At 43.0% G+C, this 18,131-nt stretch overlaps 1 protein-coding gene across 3 annotated transcripts in view; it reads right to left on the reverse strand.

The window, feature by feature from the left end:
* The window catches only part of SMAD9 (SMAD family member 9), a 52,485-nt gene that overhangs the window by 13,874 nt on the left and 20,480 nt on the right, over nt 1–18,131 (reverse strand). For 2 of the 3 annotated variants that reach the window (XM_084843033.1, XM_084843034.1), the window contains 3 exons: nt 16,544–17,142; nt 4,882–5,136; nt 1,589–1,726 (listed from right to left, as the gene is read on the reverse strand). In XM_084843033.1, the coding sequence (XP_084699159.1) occupies nt 1,589–1,726; nt 4,882–5,136; nt 16,544–16,955 (805 nt within the window). In that variant the 5' untranslated portion in view covers nt 16,956–17,142. The remainder of the gene's footprint in view (nt 1–1,588; nt 1,727–4,881; nt 5,137–16,543; nt 17,143–18,131) is intronic. The other variant, XM_084843035.1, reaches the window with a different exon arrangement.

Genomic DNA, 18,131 nt, shown 5'->3' on the forward strand with positions numbered 1-18,131 from the left:
CATTTTTGTGAATATTTTTTTCCATGTCATTTCTTATTCATGCAGTCATGTAACTAAGTAATAGGATCAGCGGCTGTGGCACACATAGATGAGCCCAATCTGCTAGAAAGCCTTTTCCTCACAGCTCTATAGGGCATGACCAAAAGCTGAACTGGAGTCTTTCTGGTTCCTTGGGTTTTCATTTATCAGCTGAATGGCTGGTAGGTTTAATCTGCTTTCTAAACTCAGAATTAGCAAATTGAGGGCTGAAACAGACATTACCTTAAATCCATTTCTGGCAGCTACAGCTCCCCTGCCCCATTTTTACTCTAGAATAGGTGCAGGGGGCCTGATCCAGATTGGCCCTGCTCCTACTCTAGAATAAAAAGTGAGGAAGTCATAGCTGCTCGATAGAGTGCCTTCTCCAAGGAAGGTTTGGAGGATAGCAACAAGGGAGAAGGCCTTCTTGGTGGTGACCCCCCCCCAATGGAATGCTCTCCCCAGTGAGATCCAGTGAGATCTCCACCCAGTGCCAACACTATTGTTTTTTAAGTGCCAAGTTAAGACCTTCCTCTACTCCCAGGCATTTGAAAGCATATGATAAGGTTTTACATGGGTGCTGGATTTTTACTGATGACTGTTTAAATTGTTTTGTATTTCTTACATAAATGAGTTCACATTATGTTATGTTTTAGGGCTTTAATCTTTGTAAATTGCCCAGAGAGCTTTGGCTATTGGCTGGTATAGAAATATAATAAATGAAATTTAAAGTAATGTCCATTTTGGCTAGGGATGGGTGGATTCCCTACCTTCCGGTCTGTGGGGGAATCCGCCAAGGGGGGAGGTGATCCGTTCCTCCCCCCCCCCCCCGAATCCTCCGGAGTGCCTCCTCTTCAGGAGGATTCCGCGGAGCTGCACTCCGTCTCCATACCCCAGGCGATACGGTAATGGCGGCTGCCATTACCGTATCCCCGGGAGGAATACAGCCGCAAATGGCGTAGTGGACGCCACTTGGGCCGCAAAGCCCTGTTTTTTACCTAAATAGAGCTGTAAACAGCTGCAATTAGGTTAAACTGAGGGCTTTACAGCCACAAGTGGCGTCCACAACGCCATTTGCATCTGTGTTTTTTCCTGCGGTAGGTTAGCCTTGCGGTCATAAAGCCCTTAGTTTAACCTAACTGCAGCCGTTTACGGCTGCATTTAGGTTAAACTAAGCGCTTTACGGCCGCAAGTGGCATCCACTATGCCATTTGCGGCTGTATTCCTCACAGCTATACAGTAAAGGCGGATGCCATTACCATATCGCCTGTGCTCTGGAGCTGGTGTGCTGATCCGTGTAGAATCTGCCAGATTCCAAAGAATCCAGCCTCATTTGAGTCCACAGTGGAATTCTCCGCTTTCCCTAATTTTGGCCCTCAGGTCTCCAAATAAGTTTGGAGACAGCAATACCAACAATGTCCAGTCATGTTGATAGAACTAATCCAAGAATACTGTGGAATCTGTGATTTGACTTCAGGTCATGACCACCTTTAATAAAGAGTAAATATTTCTTTGTCAGAAGCACTGCTCATGTCTTTCCCACTAGAAAACAATGCAAGTATTTACATACTTTTAAGTTCTTCAGCGGCAGATTTACCTCCATTAGGCAAAGACAGCACTAACTGACTGTCTGCAACTGCATGTATAGGGCGTCCATTGTGGTTTCCCAGTGTTTCTCTTGCATTGTAAGGTGGAGGTGGTGTTTCAACTAGGGAAGGAAAAAAGGAGAAAGTGACTGGGCTTGGCATTTCATTCACTGACTGGCATAAGTTCACTGGAGAAAAACTCCAACCCAAACATTGGTTCTGAATTGACCTGAATCCCTTTATTGTTTGGATTAGGATGGATTTAAAGTTTGTTTCAGCTGAAGGGGCCGATGAAACATCTATCCACCTCCAAGTTCCTTCGATACTGCAAAATGTGGCAGAAGCATTATTGCTAACGGAGGTGCCTCCTAGAATGAAAAATGGATGAGAGGTTACATACCATGGATAACTAGAGGCAACACTGGATGACGTTTCAGAGCTAACACACTGGCAATTAAAACGGCACTGGGGACTAAAGGACATTCACTTGTGTGTTCTTCAATCTGAAAATGTTGAACTGTTAACAAAAATACATTCATCATTAAAATAATCTTCCTGAATGGAGGATTGGAGGATAGCCAGCATAACACCAACTTTTAAAATGGAATCCAGGAGGTATCTCGAACATTACAGACCTGTCAGCCTAATTTCTATCCCGGGTAAATCTACTGTCAGAAAGCATTATGAAAATTAGAACTGTTAAACTCATATAAGAACAAGCCTTGTTAAGGATGGCTTTTGCAAAGCTAAGTCCTGCCACACCAACCTTTTTTTAAATTATTTGAGTGTAACAAATTACACAGGTAGGGCAAACTAGTAGACTTGGACTTCCAAAAAAATGTTTGACAAAGTCCCTCACCAAACACTCCTAAGGGAGCAATCTTACCGGGATAGGCGGCCGCCTCTGAACTCAGAGGCAACCATCTATCCAATGCAGGGCAGGAGAAACGAGGAGGGAATCATCCCCTCCATGCTTCAGCCGCCCTGCATTTGCAGCTAGACAGACGATTTCGTTGGATGTGTCGTACCGGCATTTCCACCTTCCTCCGCCCCCAGGAATTCCCCTTTTTTGCCACTCCGCACTCCTCTTCCGAGCGCAGAGCACGGGGCCGTTCTGAGCTGCCTACGAGGACTCCGAGGTCGGTTCCTGGAAACTGACGTATCCTATGGCCATCTAGCCGCTGACTAGTGGCCATAGGATTGTGCCCTAAGTAAACTTTAACAGTTATCAAATGCATAAATGGATGTTCTTCTAGTTCAATGACTTGTAAAAGAACAGGAAACAGATAGAGATGAATTGACAATTTGCACAATGGAGGGAAGTATGCAGTGGAATCCTCCCCTGCACATGCATCTATGTCAACGGCCCAGCTTCCTCCCAACAATGAATCCCACTTGCCTATCAGAAACAGCTACATTAACTACTGAGCCAGTAGTGCCAGGCAATTAACACCTTTAAAGATATATACTACGATTAACTCCAATGTTTAAAACCTCTGTTCACCCAATGCTAGCAACACACAAACAGGGATGACAACTGCTGGCATGCCCTTTCTTGAGTGTTTCCCAGGAGAATGTCTGGCAACTTTTGGAGACAGAATATTGGGCTAGATGGACCTTTGGTCTAATCTAAGAAAGCAATTCTTATGTTCTAATAGCTTCACTAGATTAAGGAAAGGTCTGAGAGATGCAAGCCATAGCTTCTCACTTAGCCACTTGCAGTACATTGACTGGAAGCTTAGAATTCTTCATTTTACAGGCATAAACACAGAATAGCCCAGGATCTTCATTTTGTCCTCCAAGAACACTTGTTACTAATGTTTCCCCAGGCTGCCTACGATCGCCATAATCCCCGACAGCCCTCTTCACCTAAAATTATCACAGTAACATAATAGTCACTGCCAAAACTGCATGCACTGGGTACTTTTGTATAATCCAAGCAGTGATATGGGGTGGGAATTTTTCCAATGCTTAATTTTTCTGCAGAAAAAAAATCCATTTCATAAGGGCGCAATCCTATGGCTGCTAGACAGTGGCTAGATGGCCATAGGGTTTTTTGTTTTCTGGGAACAGAGCTCGAAGCCAGCGCTCAGAGGTTGGTTCCCTGAAAACCGCCTCCTTGCCCCTTGCTCCGCCACCTCATAGGTGGTGTGGTTCACCCCCTGCTCTGCACTCATAAGAGCAGCACAGAGTGGGGGAGAAGGGGGCATTCCTGGGGGCGGGGGGGGGAGACATCAGAAGCACTTTTACGATGCTTCCTATGAGCCATCCGGCCTCCCCCCCACCTCAAAATTGGCTGTCTAGCCACAAGTACAAAGCAGCTGGAGCGGGGAGGAGAAGATCACCTCCGGGCTCCGCCCGCCCTGCACTGGATAATTGGTTGCCAGGTTTGGAGGCAGTCGACTATCCCCACAGGATTGTGCCCTAAGTTCATTAGTAACAACAAATGGATCCCAGTTGCAAATACAGTATTAGGCAAGATTGGTAGTTTGAAAGTTGCAATTAATATTTGCAGGTATACTTTCAGCAAGTATGTGAGAGAATACATATATGTCATTAAAATACATATGTTTCAGTGTGAAATGCAATATGCAGCAACAGTGAAGCTGAAGGTGTCCCAACAACTACAGTGGAAGAGATCTGAACCCTGTAGAAATAGATGAGTGGCTGTCAGCAGATTTTATTATAAACATTTGTTTGGGTAGCTCAAATTTATTACGGTTTTCAGTGTATTTGCATTTTCTTAAATTTAACAATGTAAGCCAAGTACATATTATTATTTTTAATTTTTTACAAGTATTCTAATAAAATGTCTACATAATGTAACATTCAAAACACAGTAAGTGTGCTTTAATTTAATTTAAGTGAACTGCCTAGAAAGCTTCAGCTATTAATAAATAAATAAATAACCCCCCACCCAATATTTCACATCAAATACTTGTAGTATATTGGTACAAAAAAATTTAACACGGGGTACTTTTTGTTTTGTTTACTAAATACAAATAAAATAAACATGCTAAATTCAATCACATGCTAGGGTGCCAGAAAATTTTGTGATGCAAACAGAAAAGTATCCCATGCAAATTACCCTAATTTACAGAGGAAAATTTTCCAATTCGAAATTTTCCGGAAAATGCACATCACTAAATCTGAGTAGCATAAAAAGTTGGTTTCTGCAATTTATTGATGCAGAATCACACATTCCATAGAGAGTAGTTGGTGTAGAAGCCAATTCATCGGCATTGTAAAGGTGGTTCAGGGACATGTTATTTCTTACCTGTGAGTGGATAAGGACTTCCTGGTGCAGAAGAGCTTCCTGGGGAGTCGGGGTAGCTCATACTGTTAGGTGACTGAGAGAACATGTTGGGTGATACTTGGAAAGGAGTGCAGGGAGGTTGCTGGAAAGAATCAGGGTAGGTTGCATTGTGAGGCATCAGCGGCTCACTGTGGAGGGATGTGTTTCGAAACTTGGCAAGGAGGCTGAGGTGTGGGTTGAATTCACTATGTCTTGGAACCAGTACGGGAGGCAACACTAGAATGAGAACAAAAATGTGCAGTTTTAAAAGTCATTAGGAACACAGAAAGCTGCCTTTTACCTAGTCATACTATTTGTCCATCTTGACCAACATTGGCTACTCTCCAGAGACTTTGGCAGCAGTCTTTCCCATCACCTGCTACCTTGAGCATTTTCATTAGAGATACCAGGGATTGAACCTGGGATCTCCTGGATGCAAAGCAGCGTTCCGCCACTGAACTATGTAGGGATGTCAGAGAATTCTGCCACGGATCTCGGTGAGGCCTAATGCCAGTGCATTCGGCCCCCCGAACTCCATGGCGGAACGGCCTACCACCCCCCCGCGGATCCCCCCCGGGATGAGACTTACCTGGGGCGGATGTTCCGGGCGGCGGCAGCTGGTCTTCCGACCGGCTGCCGCCATTTGCAGTCTTGTAAAAAACAAAAACAAAAAACGACGTGATAGGCTACGTAAAGATTTACGTAGCCTATCATGGCTGGGTTTAAAAAAAAACACAAAAAAACCACGTACGCAAATGTAAATATTTACGTAGGCTAAAACGGCGAATCAAAAAGGGACGCAAATAGCACCCGCTACGCTATTTGCGTTCCCCTTTATTTTCACCGTCATAGTCTACGGAAATATTTACGTAGATTAAGACGGCCAAAAGTAAGGAACGCAAATGGCGGCGGCCATAGCATTTGCGTACGCGGTTGTTGTTTTTCCCCCAGAGCCCTCCGCTGTCGGAAATCCAGCTGTGGACAGCTCTGGCCTGGCTGGGCCTGGCCGGCTGCTCCGCAGAGCTGCCGCGGAGCAAAGCCGGCCATGGAGGATTCCGGGGGGAGGAACGGATCGCCTCCCCCCCGTCGAGGATTCCGGGGGGAGGGACGGAACGCCTCCCCCCCATCAACATAATCTGCGGAAAGGTAAGTGACTTTCGTACATCCCTAGAGCTATGACTTCTCCAAAATTACATGCTGTGCTTCTTCTGAGATCCAGCACATCAGCCACATTATCCAGATATCATTCCATCTTACACTATTGCTGGAATGCTGGACACAAACAAGTTAACTCAAATTAAAGATCCTCCAAGTACATATTAGGAATTACACAAATGGAGACCTGTGAAAACTCATAGATTCTATACACTCCCTCAGTTATATCTTCTCTTGACTGATTATAACTTCCTCTATCCCTTGCCATCTTCATGGTTCTAGGTCCCTTACCTCCCCTCCGCATAACCAGTCCATGCCCTCTCTGATAGGCAGGCAGGCAAACACATGCATCTACTTGTCAGGAAGCGATTCAGTCTGTCATTCTTCATAGCAGAGTAGATGGCTTCCTCATGATATGTTGCACTAGCAGCCACTGCCTCATAGCCACTCAATCCTAGATGACTCTGGGGTATGGTGACCTCACCACAACAACCAGGACATTCTAACCCCTAGTTCAGTGGAGGTAGCCAGAAGCAGTAAAAGTTGCTATTGTCGGCCGAATTTTGTAAAAATAGGTTTCTAGCCTTTATGGCAGGATCTGGCCTGAGAAACTTCCCCATCTGGCCCACCACCTTCTTCCCCAGGTCGTGCCTCTTCTCCCAGCAAAGAAAAACTCTTACCTCCAGTAAACAGGTGATCAGAGAGAACATTTCCCTGCTAAACATTGGAAAAGGCTCCGTTTCTCAGCACCCAGTGACAAAACGTTCTTATATCTGATCAGCAGCTGATCAGAAATAAGAGCTTTACCGTGTAGGGGAGAGGGGGTGGAGCTGGGGGAGGAAGTTTCTAAGTGAGTCAGTCCTGCTTACTAGTGAGTAGACATAAAGAGGCTTGCCCTGCTTACTTGTGAGTAGATATGGTGCTCATGTGCATCATTACTTCTGAGTAGACATGCAGAACTTGGGGATGCTGTTTAAAATGGGGGACGCTGTTTAAAGTGCTGCTGAGTGATGCCATCTTGCTTATTTATTTAAGAGGATTTCTATACTGCTTTTCATTTAAAAAACCCCACAAAGTTGTTTACAAGGTAAAACCATGATAAAATACAATGAAAGCAATAATTAAAATAAAATAGTAATAAAACAATAAAAAAACACATGAAAATAACCAGGGATAGCTGACAATGCCAGCGGTCGGGGGAACCTTTGTGTCTTAAATTGTTGGCAGAAGCACTACTTGCTAGAAGCCCGCCTGATCTCAACAGAAAGAGAATTCCCCGTGGTAGGCACTACAACTGAGAAAGCCTACCATGGCTAAACAAGCCTCAGCAGGCCAGAGTAAAATAAGCAAGGCCTCCTCTTAGAACATAGTGATTGAGGCGTTCTATATGGAAGAAGGAGGTCTCTCAGATAACCTTATGAACAGACAAAAGCTTATCCTGCTTACTTCTGAGTAGACTTAAAATCAATAAGAACCATATTTTAGCCCCTCCTACTTTGCCATTGGCCCCTCCCACAAATGGACCAGACTGAAATTCAGCCCCTGAACTGGAAAAGGTTCCCCACATCTGCCTTAAGGCCACAATGGCCTGAAAATATGTGGTGGATCTCGCAGAAACCAGAGACAGATGAGAAGAATTTTCAGTAGTGCAGATGGAAAGGCTTTGATGTTCTACACAGATATTTACCTCGCCCTATGACTGCAAAGAAGCAAAATAAGTTGATATCTGCAAATTTATTTTATTTGCATAATTTATGCAAGTTGCAGAATTCATCTTTTATTGGCATGGAATCTTCATTACCTTTGCATAATTAAAAAAAAACTGTATTAGGGAGCAATCTTACTACCTATCCAATGCAGGGCAGGAGAAGAGCAGAGGGGATTTCAGCTGTCTAGCCGGAGGAAGGCAAAGTGGGGGAAGTGGCTGCCGGACAACATGCTGGATGTGTCATACTGGCATTTCCGCCTTCCCCAGCCCGGAACGCCCCCAGGAACGCCCCGTTTTCGCCACACTTCGCATTCCTCTTCCAAGCACGGAGCCGTTCCAAGCTGCCTGCAAGGCAGCACGGGAGGAGGGGAAGGTCAGTTCCCGGAAACCAATGTATCCTATGGCTGTCTAGCCACTGACTAGGGGCCATAGGATTGCTCCCTTATAGATTTAGGTACAAAATCTCCAACAACAAAGACCTACCAATTCCAGATGTCCAATTATTAAAAGCATTCAGAAAATGTGTTCCTTGTAATTGTTACCATTTTCAACAAATTGATTAAGGTAAAATTATAAATACATTACTGCTAATATGTCAAGTTTCAAATCACAAATACACAGAATGCACAAAAATATGTTGTATGAAGCAGGAGTATGTCGAATTGGCAAATGAGGCTGGGAAACTATTAGCTTTTGCACTAGTAAAAAATTGCGAGTAAAGTCTAATACATCTATGCAGTCAGAAAAAGAGAGAGAGAGACCATACTATGGTTTTAAAAAAAAGTAAGTCCGGAAACTCTGCGTGTATTTGCAGAATTTTACAATTACATACATTACAGAGCCAGACAGAAAGCGGGGGTGGGGGGGGGGAGGATTCCAAAAGAAACCTATCTATATCACATTTATCAGAATATGATAGAAATTTGATAGATCAGCTATCACAGATGTCAGAGAAACTATTAAATCTTAAAAGGGCAATAAATCTCTAGGGCCAGCTGGAGCTACCCACAGAATATGATTAAGCATTTTCCAACATTGTGTTAACTCTGTTAACAGATGTAATAAAAATACATTTGAGAAGGAAAGATTTATTGACTAGTGGGCTGAAGTAAACATTATACTGGGAGATCCATAATTAAGCCCCCATTCTTTTTAATAACTAAATACAGCCATGGGGAAAGGGCATTACCTTGATCAGGGAAGTGGGTGGGAACTGGAGTGTTCAACCCTTCCCTGAATTATTTCCCAATCTAAATCACACCTCCCCCCCCCAAGCTGCTTTTTTCCATTATAAATATGATAGGGATGTCGGAGGACTCTGTCAGGGGGGTGGGGTGGAGTTCGTCAAGCTTTCAGCAACTTGGCCCCCCAGACTTCAGCTCACATCCCCGCAAGCTGGCCCAACTCTATCGCATTGAGTCAGGACAGCTCATGGATTTCCCCCCCCCCCATAAATAGCAACTTACATAAATTGTGGCTGCAATTTGCACAAACTGCAATCATAATTTATGTGAGTTGAGCAAATTACAGGTGCAATTTGAGAAAATTATAGGTGAAATTTGCACTAATTACACATACTGCAGCCGCAATTTGCAGAAGTTGGATTTTTATTTTATTTTTAAGTCGGATGCCATCTCTTGGGGTGGGGGGAGAAAACTTTCCAGATTTTGGGGAAAAGCCCACAGTTCAGCTCACTAATGCAAGCCGAGTCAGGGACAAGGGGGAAATCTGACAAGCCCCCAAAGGGCCGGATGCCCATGATGGACATTCCTACATTATGAGGTGATGGCAAAAGTATTAGCAAGCAGGTTTAAAATAATTATGACAATAGGGTTGAGATGGAATGCCCCCTCCTCCAAATTCACCACTCCAGGTCTCACACCATTTCCCTGATCAAGTTAACATCCTTCCTCCACAGCTGCATCTCGTAAAAAACAAACAAACTGGGGGCTTAATCATGGATCTCCTGGTGTAATGTTTATTTGGCCCATTAATCAATAAATCTTACTTTCTCAAATGTATTTGCATTACATCTGTTAACAACGTTAACAAAATGTTGGAAGAAGTCTTACAAAGGTACATTTGACTGGACAATTTCGTTGTTCAATCGCTATTATAAATGTGGGGTAGGTACAATGAAAAGTTGTGATCTGAGATTTCATCTTTAGCTTCAGCAATATTTATTTATTTATCTATTCCTTGGCCAAAAAGGCTCCTGGAGAGGTTTACTTATAATCTTAAAAACAAGATAGATTGTAAGCCTGTGTGCAGGGACTAAGAAGAAACACAAGGAAAAAGGAAAGGGGAGGGAAGAGGAAGACATCCAACTAATTGTGTGACTTTTCAAGATGGGAGCACTTTAGGATACATAACAGATATACATTACAATGGAGTCATAAAATCTTACAGAGAGAAACATGCAAACATCAGCAGTAGATCAATTATGTTTTATCAACATCTTCGAATTAGAAGGGTCACACTGTGAGCGAGGAGTTCAAACATCTTCAGAGAGCTTACTGTATTTGAGCACCTCATACAGTTGAAAAGAAACAGAATTTTCTCTATATTATATCAGATACTATTTAAGGATGATTGCAGTATAATTCAGTTTTGTATGTATGGAAGGAAGATCTGCAAGTGCAATTATCAGACAATACCTGGGTCTATTTGTTCGGTAAAGGTTCCAAATACTCTGTATGTCTCACAATGAGAGATAATTGCTTTATAATGCCACCTTACACTCTAGACATTACACAAGATTTATGGTATAACTGAAATAAGATATTGGTAATGTAAAGCAATTAAAAAAGTTTTCATATATCTGTGCTGGAATATAATGAAGTCAAAAGGTTTTCAGGATTGATCACTGAAACATACTAAGATATTCTATATCAAATGATCTAGAATCTGTTTGTTAAATTATATGAGGGACTGTTGTAGTGAGAAAAGAGATCTTTTTGTGATAGCTAAGTAGGTATTACAAAAATGTAATAAATATATAAATATGTGCAAAGTACTGGAAAACAAGCACAATACCACCATAAAAACAAATGGTTAGAGAAAGAAACAATTAATGGCAACATTAATTCCATATCAAGTCCAAATAAAAAATAAGTGCCTGAGGGGTATATATGATTAACAGCCCCCATTTTGGATTGTTTAAACTGAGGAAGTAAAAGAGCAGAACATAACAGTTGATTATGACTTGATGTGAAAAGTTGATGATGCAATATTGTGATGTACTAAAGAGATTCTAAATAGTTGAATCTGTGTGTGTGTACAAGTTTATGATGCTCTTTTATGTCTTTCTGTTTATCTAGAGCTGCAAGAGAGCACAGTGGTAGGCAACAAGCTGCTCTTTGATCAAACCCAGCCCTGAACTAATCTGATTACCACTCATCAGCATTCCTAAAAGAAAGAAACACTCAGAAATGGCTATACATATTTCCTACACATACTTCCAACCACCCAGGTATACAAACAACAGAAAAATCCGGTTTCCATCTATTCATTTATGTACTGCCTTTCCTCTGTGAGGAAACTCACAGAGTTTCACATGTAAGGCACATGTAAGGGAAGCATGTGTAAGGTATGCAGGCACCAACCAGACTCAATCCTGCTCAGCCATTTCATGTGCCCTGGGACCAACTCAAAGAAGAACAATGGATAGAACTACCTGCTGTATCATAAAGAGTATTCAGCCATGCAAAACCATCCCTGAACTCATTACATTTAGCTTTGAAGGAGAAATAAGATCCCCCCTGCCCCTAGTATCAATTACATACTTTCATAAGCTTGGACAAAAGAGGTTTGGATCTAAGAATAAATGCATGGATCACCTGTTCGGTAAGCAGGGAACACTGTCCCTTCCAAACAACCTACTGGCAGGATTTTAGCTTTCAACAAAGGGCTAGTCACGCACAGTAGTGGTTGCTGGATTGGACTGAGGATCTGCACACTGAGCAAACATTTCTGCATCTGGTTCTAGGGATACCGTAGCTCAGTGGTAGAACATACGCTTTGCATGCAGAACGTCCCAGGTTCAATCTCCATATCTCCAGATAGGGTTGGAAAAACTCTTCCTTGAAACCCCAGAGAGCTGCTGCCAGTCTGTGTCAAAAATACTTGGGTAGATGGACCAATGGACTGACTCAGTATAAGGCAGATTCCTATGTTCCTCTGACAGGAAAGCTTCCCAGTGCTGGCCCCAAAGGGTGCTGAGGTTTTGTAAGCACTCAGTTTGAATGCTTGCAAAACGTTTGCAGGTGGTCATAAAGTGTCCACCTTTGCTGAATGCTGCCCCCTCCCCTTACTCCCCAAGGGCCCAACAACTTATGGCAGTGGAGAAGGTGGAAGGGGAAACAGTGGCAGTCTCAAACCCTCAGCCACCCGGTTACCAGGCCAGGTAAGTTGCTGGAGGAAGCAGCAGCACTTCCAGGATCAAGACAAGCAGGGCCCTGCTTGCCAGACTTTGAATAGGGATGCTCACTTTGGGCGCAATCCTATCGGGATAGGCGGCCACCACCAAACTCGAAGGCGACCACCTATGCAATGCAGGGCAGGAGCAGCACGGAGGGGATCTTCGCCTCTGCGCTTCAGCCACCCTGTATTTACGGCTAGACGGCCGATTTCAGCTGTCTAGCTGCAGGAAATCGGAGTGGGGAGCAGCAGACACTGGACGATGCATAGGAAGCGTCGGAAAGGCATTTCCGTCCTCCCTGTTTTCACTGCTCCACACTGCTCTTATGAGCGTGGAGCCGATCCGCATTGCCTACGAGGAGGTGGAGGTCGGTTGTGAGAGAACAGACCTATCCTGTGGCCATCTAGCTGCTGTCTAGCGGCCATAGGATTGCACCCTTTAGAGAGCTGCGTTATTCAAAAGCTTAAGACATGCCTATGAAGTTCCCTATTCAGCTAGGAATGGATGCACAGAAGCCTGCTCATGTATAGCCCCTAGGAGGATCAGAGTGATGTTATGAACACACCTCCCTTTCTCTCCCCACCATCATATGTTATGCATTTGACCTAAAGGACATCTGAGATTTCACAATTTTAGGGTGTACTTTTATCATCTTAATCAACGGTGATTAGCTGAGGGAAATGTCTGTGTATATATTAATTATAAAATATTTCCAGAAAGGAACTTAGATTAGATTTCAACAAGCTGATACCTGACAGACAAATAACTTTGGAAGAGATTAATCAGGAGCTGCAAGTAAACAGGAAAACAGGTTTAGCATTGCAGAGGCCCCTGCAGTAGGCTGAATTCTCAAGAGGGGAGCTCAAGATCCATTTTAAAATACACACAATTTGTTGATTCATAACACATCTTTTCTAGATTGGGCCATAACCTCAGTGCATAGTCCCAGATACCAGGTATACTCGATGCTTGATCTCTTATGCTCTTCCAGTGCTCTCTAAGAAGAAAGAATAAGATGCACCAACAAAAGAAGGAGCAAGAGCTGATTGGCAGATGCGTCCTAATGCCAGACCATTCTAATGGCAGAACTGTTCAGGTATGCAATTCTGGGATAGCCACATCTCTGAACCAATCTTGTATCCAGGCTTCATAGGGTGAGGCTAGCTAACAATGTAAATACCCAGTTATCCTAGCATTTACAGAAGGTGAGTGAGGGGCAATGCTCAAATTGGACCATCTGGGACTTTCTCTTCTCTAAATCATGACTAGGGTTCTCTAATCCTTTCAGAGAGGGGTGCAACAAGACTGTAATACAATGAAGAAGCTTTCCGGAGCTTCTCCCACTTTCCTGGGCACCCACTTGCAACCAGGAAGGTGAACAGCAACTGAAGTTGGGGAAGAAGGATATAAATTGGGCAAATGTTGTCAGGGTAAAGGGTTAAATACCCCATTCCCTCAAAACTGCTGCTTTCTCCGACTTGGAGTTCCCCATGGGTGTTTTTCATTGAAAATATATACATCGGGAGATCTGATCATGTATTTCCAGCATAACATCTTGTTTGGCCCCAAGTAAAGAGCTAAAAAAACCCACCCCACTAACATTTCAGCACCTTGGACAACTACAAATATGAGGAAAGCTGTAAGACAGGCATACACAATAACACACGTTTTGAAAAAGCAAATGAAGAACAACTATTTACACCTACAGTCCAGATATCCAATATCACAATAGCTTTCAAACAAACAACAGCAAGTGTTTCCCCGCCATACACACACACAGTGCACAACTGATTTGTTAAGCCCTGACTTATGGTGGTAGCCAAAGGAAATGACAACAGACCATTTTACATGACCAAATGACAAGGTAAGAATGTGGGCTACGTTCCTCTGGGCTGAGTTGTACTTGCAGCAAATAGATTATTTGTTTGCTTCACTAAGAACAGCAGAACTCAGAGCTCAATCCAAATTTGCCATGGCACATCTGAACCTATTTACAGTAGTTTTGCAATTGCATAGTGAGTATGAGATGAGTTGCAAGTTGTGCTCATAGCAATCACAGCTACTCTTACGGGGGAAATATCAGCTGCGGGGTGTGTGATTTAGACTAGGATAAGAGAGCAGAGGAGAATAGTTAAACCCTTTCTCCCACAGTGCTAGTTCCAATCCAATCTCCCCCCCAGCTTTTGCTTTTAAAAAATATTTGAATGGATGGAAGACCTGTTTATGGATCTCCAACATCTTGTCTGGGTTGTCCCTAATTTTGGTAAGTTCTTCTGTTATTAACTATTATTGTTGGGGGGGGGGGTTAATGAGATTTTATTTTTTTCACTGTTTTAATGATTGGTTTTATTGTATTTCATCATAATTGTATATTGTAAATCACTTTGGGATTATTTTTTTTTAATGAAAAGCATTATAGAAATTCCCTGAAATAAATAAATAATTTCTGCCTTTCCATCAATGGTGCTAAGGTGGCTCACATTAACAAAATAGAAAAGCCAATATAAAAATAATGTAAAAAGCAATATAAAAATAGCCAATGGAAGGACAAATCTCAACAGCCAAACTTTACACTACAGCAACACAGCTAATTTAACCTGAAGGCTTTATTAAAAAGAGAGGGTTTGGAGTAGTCTCTAAAATGAGTTCTAAGCCATGTTTAGTTGGATTCGACATCACAAGTTTTCCTCCACTCTTACTTCGGTCATCACCCCAGCTGTTTCATTGCTCCAGCTCCCCCTCCTATCAAGGAAGCAAGGGTATCTATGATCAATTGTGTCAACCATTAAAATTGTATTTTTAATCTGGCTTTTACTGTTAGCCACCTTGAGCACCATTCTTTGGCAGAAAGGAAGGATATAAATAAAACAAACCACCCTGCTCATCTCCCGATTCCAGAGACCAACCAGATCGTGAGCAGAACCAGGAAAATCTCCTATACCCTTCAATAAACCAATTGGATCCATCAGCTTTTAAGAGCAAGTCATCATAATAGGTTCCCCAGCCATGAAGAGTTTCAGGGCCACTCTAAGGCAATGTGAGGGTTCATGAACAAGAGCACCCAGCAGTCAGAACCTGGCACCTTATCCTGCATCACTGTCCTCCTCCTCAAACCTGACTAAACATTGCAATGCAAGGGCGTCACCTAGGCTGCAGTAATTGTCAGCTGACCCCAAAGGCCAATCCCTACTCACCAAGGCCTATGAAACCCTGCATCAGGGCTGTCCTATCAGTCTGAGCAACTTGATACTGAGTAGCACCAATAGTTGCTGCTATCTCTGTGCTGTCTTCTCTAGATCTCGATTCTCAACCTGGTCTGGACTACCCCCCTGCTTGCGGCTCCTTGGACCCTGATTTGCTTGCTCTCGTCCCGACATGTCTGCTTGGAATCCAAGGAGACTGTATGGGCTGGATTAGGCCCATGGCCAGAGGTTTCCCATCCCTGTTTTAGGGCCCTCTTGAAACCCTTAAATGATAGGCCCAGCAGATATCAATTCCGAGTTCCATAATTCTAAGTTCCACTGCAACGGCACTATCCATCATGCCTGCCTTCCCAATTCCTTAGGCACAAAATCAGAGCTTCTGATGTTGATCTCAAGAGTGCGGATAGGTTGGTATGTGTGAACATGGTTCTTCAAGTAACCTGGGCTCAAACCTTTCATGGCTTTAAAGGCCAATACCAACACTGTAAATTTGGTCCAGAACCACACTGCCAACCAGCGCAGCTGATGCGTTATTAGTGTCAAACAGTCTGACTGCTAGCACTTACCAGTACTCACGTGGCTGCATTTTGTGAGAGTTTAAGTTTCCGAACAGTCTTTAAAGGCAGCCCCATGTAGACCACATTACAGTAATCCAGCCTGGATGTCACTAGAGCATTGGTAACTGAAGCAAGGTCCGTCCTCCTGAGATAGGCTGGATTGCCAGCTGCAACCCTAGGCTGTTAAAAAGCACTCTGGAGATAAAGCCTGGCAAAGGAGATGGAGCCATGATAAACTAGGCGAACCTATCCTCTTCATCCATCAAGCCTGTACTGCTGTGTCTATTTTGGGATCCCTAAGCTTGAAGCTGCCAGGAGTTAGCAAACACAGGATTTATTCATTAATGCTCTGTACTATTGTACATTTCCTGGCCACTGCTGGAATAATCAGATCGAGCTAGTTGGACCACTGGACTGCTGAAAAAACCCTATTGTTACAATCTAATATAAGAATCAGAGCTGAATCCGTTTCATTTCTTCACCTAGATCTCTCTCTCTCTCTCTCTCTCTCTCTCACATGGTTTTACAAAGGGAATAATTACAAGATATGAACCCAATGCAGTGTGAAATTATCTTTAGATAACTTAGATGATTTGCTTACCTGGGGTTTCCACGCGCCGATAATGGTAAGGATTAATGCACACTTCTTTTTGCTTGGAGCCAAATGGAAATTCACAACATTCCAGTGGTTTCAATTCATGGTGAGACTGTAGATCAGGCCAGCGCCAGACTCTGCAGTAAATGACATGTGGTAGACCTTTGCGATGAGACACCTGCAATCTTCCATCCAAAGAGCGTGGGATCGTAACACACTTACTGGGCTGCCCAGGACAGCTGAGTGCCCTCTCCAGTTCCTCCATGGCACCTTTCTTTTTCTTCAGCTTCTTTACCAAAGAGTCAACGGCCTTTTCTGCCCACTTTTCCTCTTCATCTCCTTGCTTCCAGCCCAGCAGTCTCTTGACAGCTGGGCTGGTGAAGGAGAACAAAGAACTGATAGGGGTGCTGGAGTGCATATGAATTGGAGATTATATGTATTACTGCAAAGTGAGATACCAGATCTCTCTCTCTCACTCCTTTTTTAAACTAAGCCTGAATCTCAGTATCGGGAGGGCAGCTGCCTTCAGATTCAGCTTCTTCCACACATATCCTGGCCGTTGCTGGAAATATTTCCTCTCAAGTGTCTCCAAATATATAGCAATTCTGCAATAAAATAACAGTATTTGATCAGACTTAATACAGATGCTCTTTTTCTTAAACTCTCCTTGAAACAGAGACCTTTTGTTCTTTTAAGTAAAAAAAACCACCACCATTTTTTACCCTTATCTTTCAAATCAGTGACTAATTAATATCACAACCAGACTTTCAAGCAACATTCAACAGGAAAAGGATAGCAGCTGCTGCAAAACAAATTTTCCTCGTTATGTAAACCACTATAAGCTAGTTATAGTTACGCCTCATCTCACAAAATCTAAATAAAGAACCTGGGGAGGATGTCTGCGTAAAACTGACGAAAATTATTCAGCAGGTATTTTTCTGAGAAAATATCTGAGATTTTTCTTTTTTTCCCTCAACCCTAGAAAAAGAGGTCACTTTGCAAATGTTGTTTTGCAAGCAAACTGGAAAAAACGGGGGAAGTATGGTGCTACCTGGAGCAAGGGACCAGGTGGCAGAAGAGGAAGACCTGTAGGGACCTACACAATGGTTAAATATACTTATACTAGGTTTCCTGATAAGATAACCTAACTTCATAGCCAGGCAATCAGCAGATCTTAAAATTAACATTTACATTTAAGAGTCCTGAGGCTTCTCTCCCTTCCTATTTTCAGTAAGGTTTTAAACAAACATATTTATCTCTTTCAGCCAGATTAAATGTCAGCGGTGACATCAGCATGACATGAATTCTAGAATATCCAAAGCTGTTATCAACACAAAATTGTGGAACTACAGCTCACCAAGAGATTCAGCTCTTATTTCCTGTGGTCTGAATAAGAAGAATGTTGTGTGTGTTTTAATCACACTACATATGTTCATTGGCTCACAGTTGCAATGATGTTGTTGGGTGATAACACAGACAATGGTAACTGTTAAGGTAATCATCACTGTCTGTACCTTTGCACTTTAATTCTCTCTGACAACACAGTTTACCTCTGCATAAACACACACCCCAGGATCTGCATATAAATCTGCCA

Source organism: Heloderma suspectum, chromosome 3, assembly GCF_057233095.1.
Source record: "Heloderma suspectum isolate Gila_16-S chromosome 3, 16-S_ref, whole genome shotgun sequence".
NCBI lineage: Eukaryota > Metazoa > Chordata > Lepidosauria > Squamata > Helodermatidae > Heloderma > Heloderma suspectum.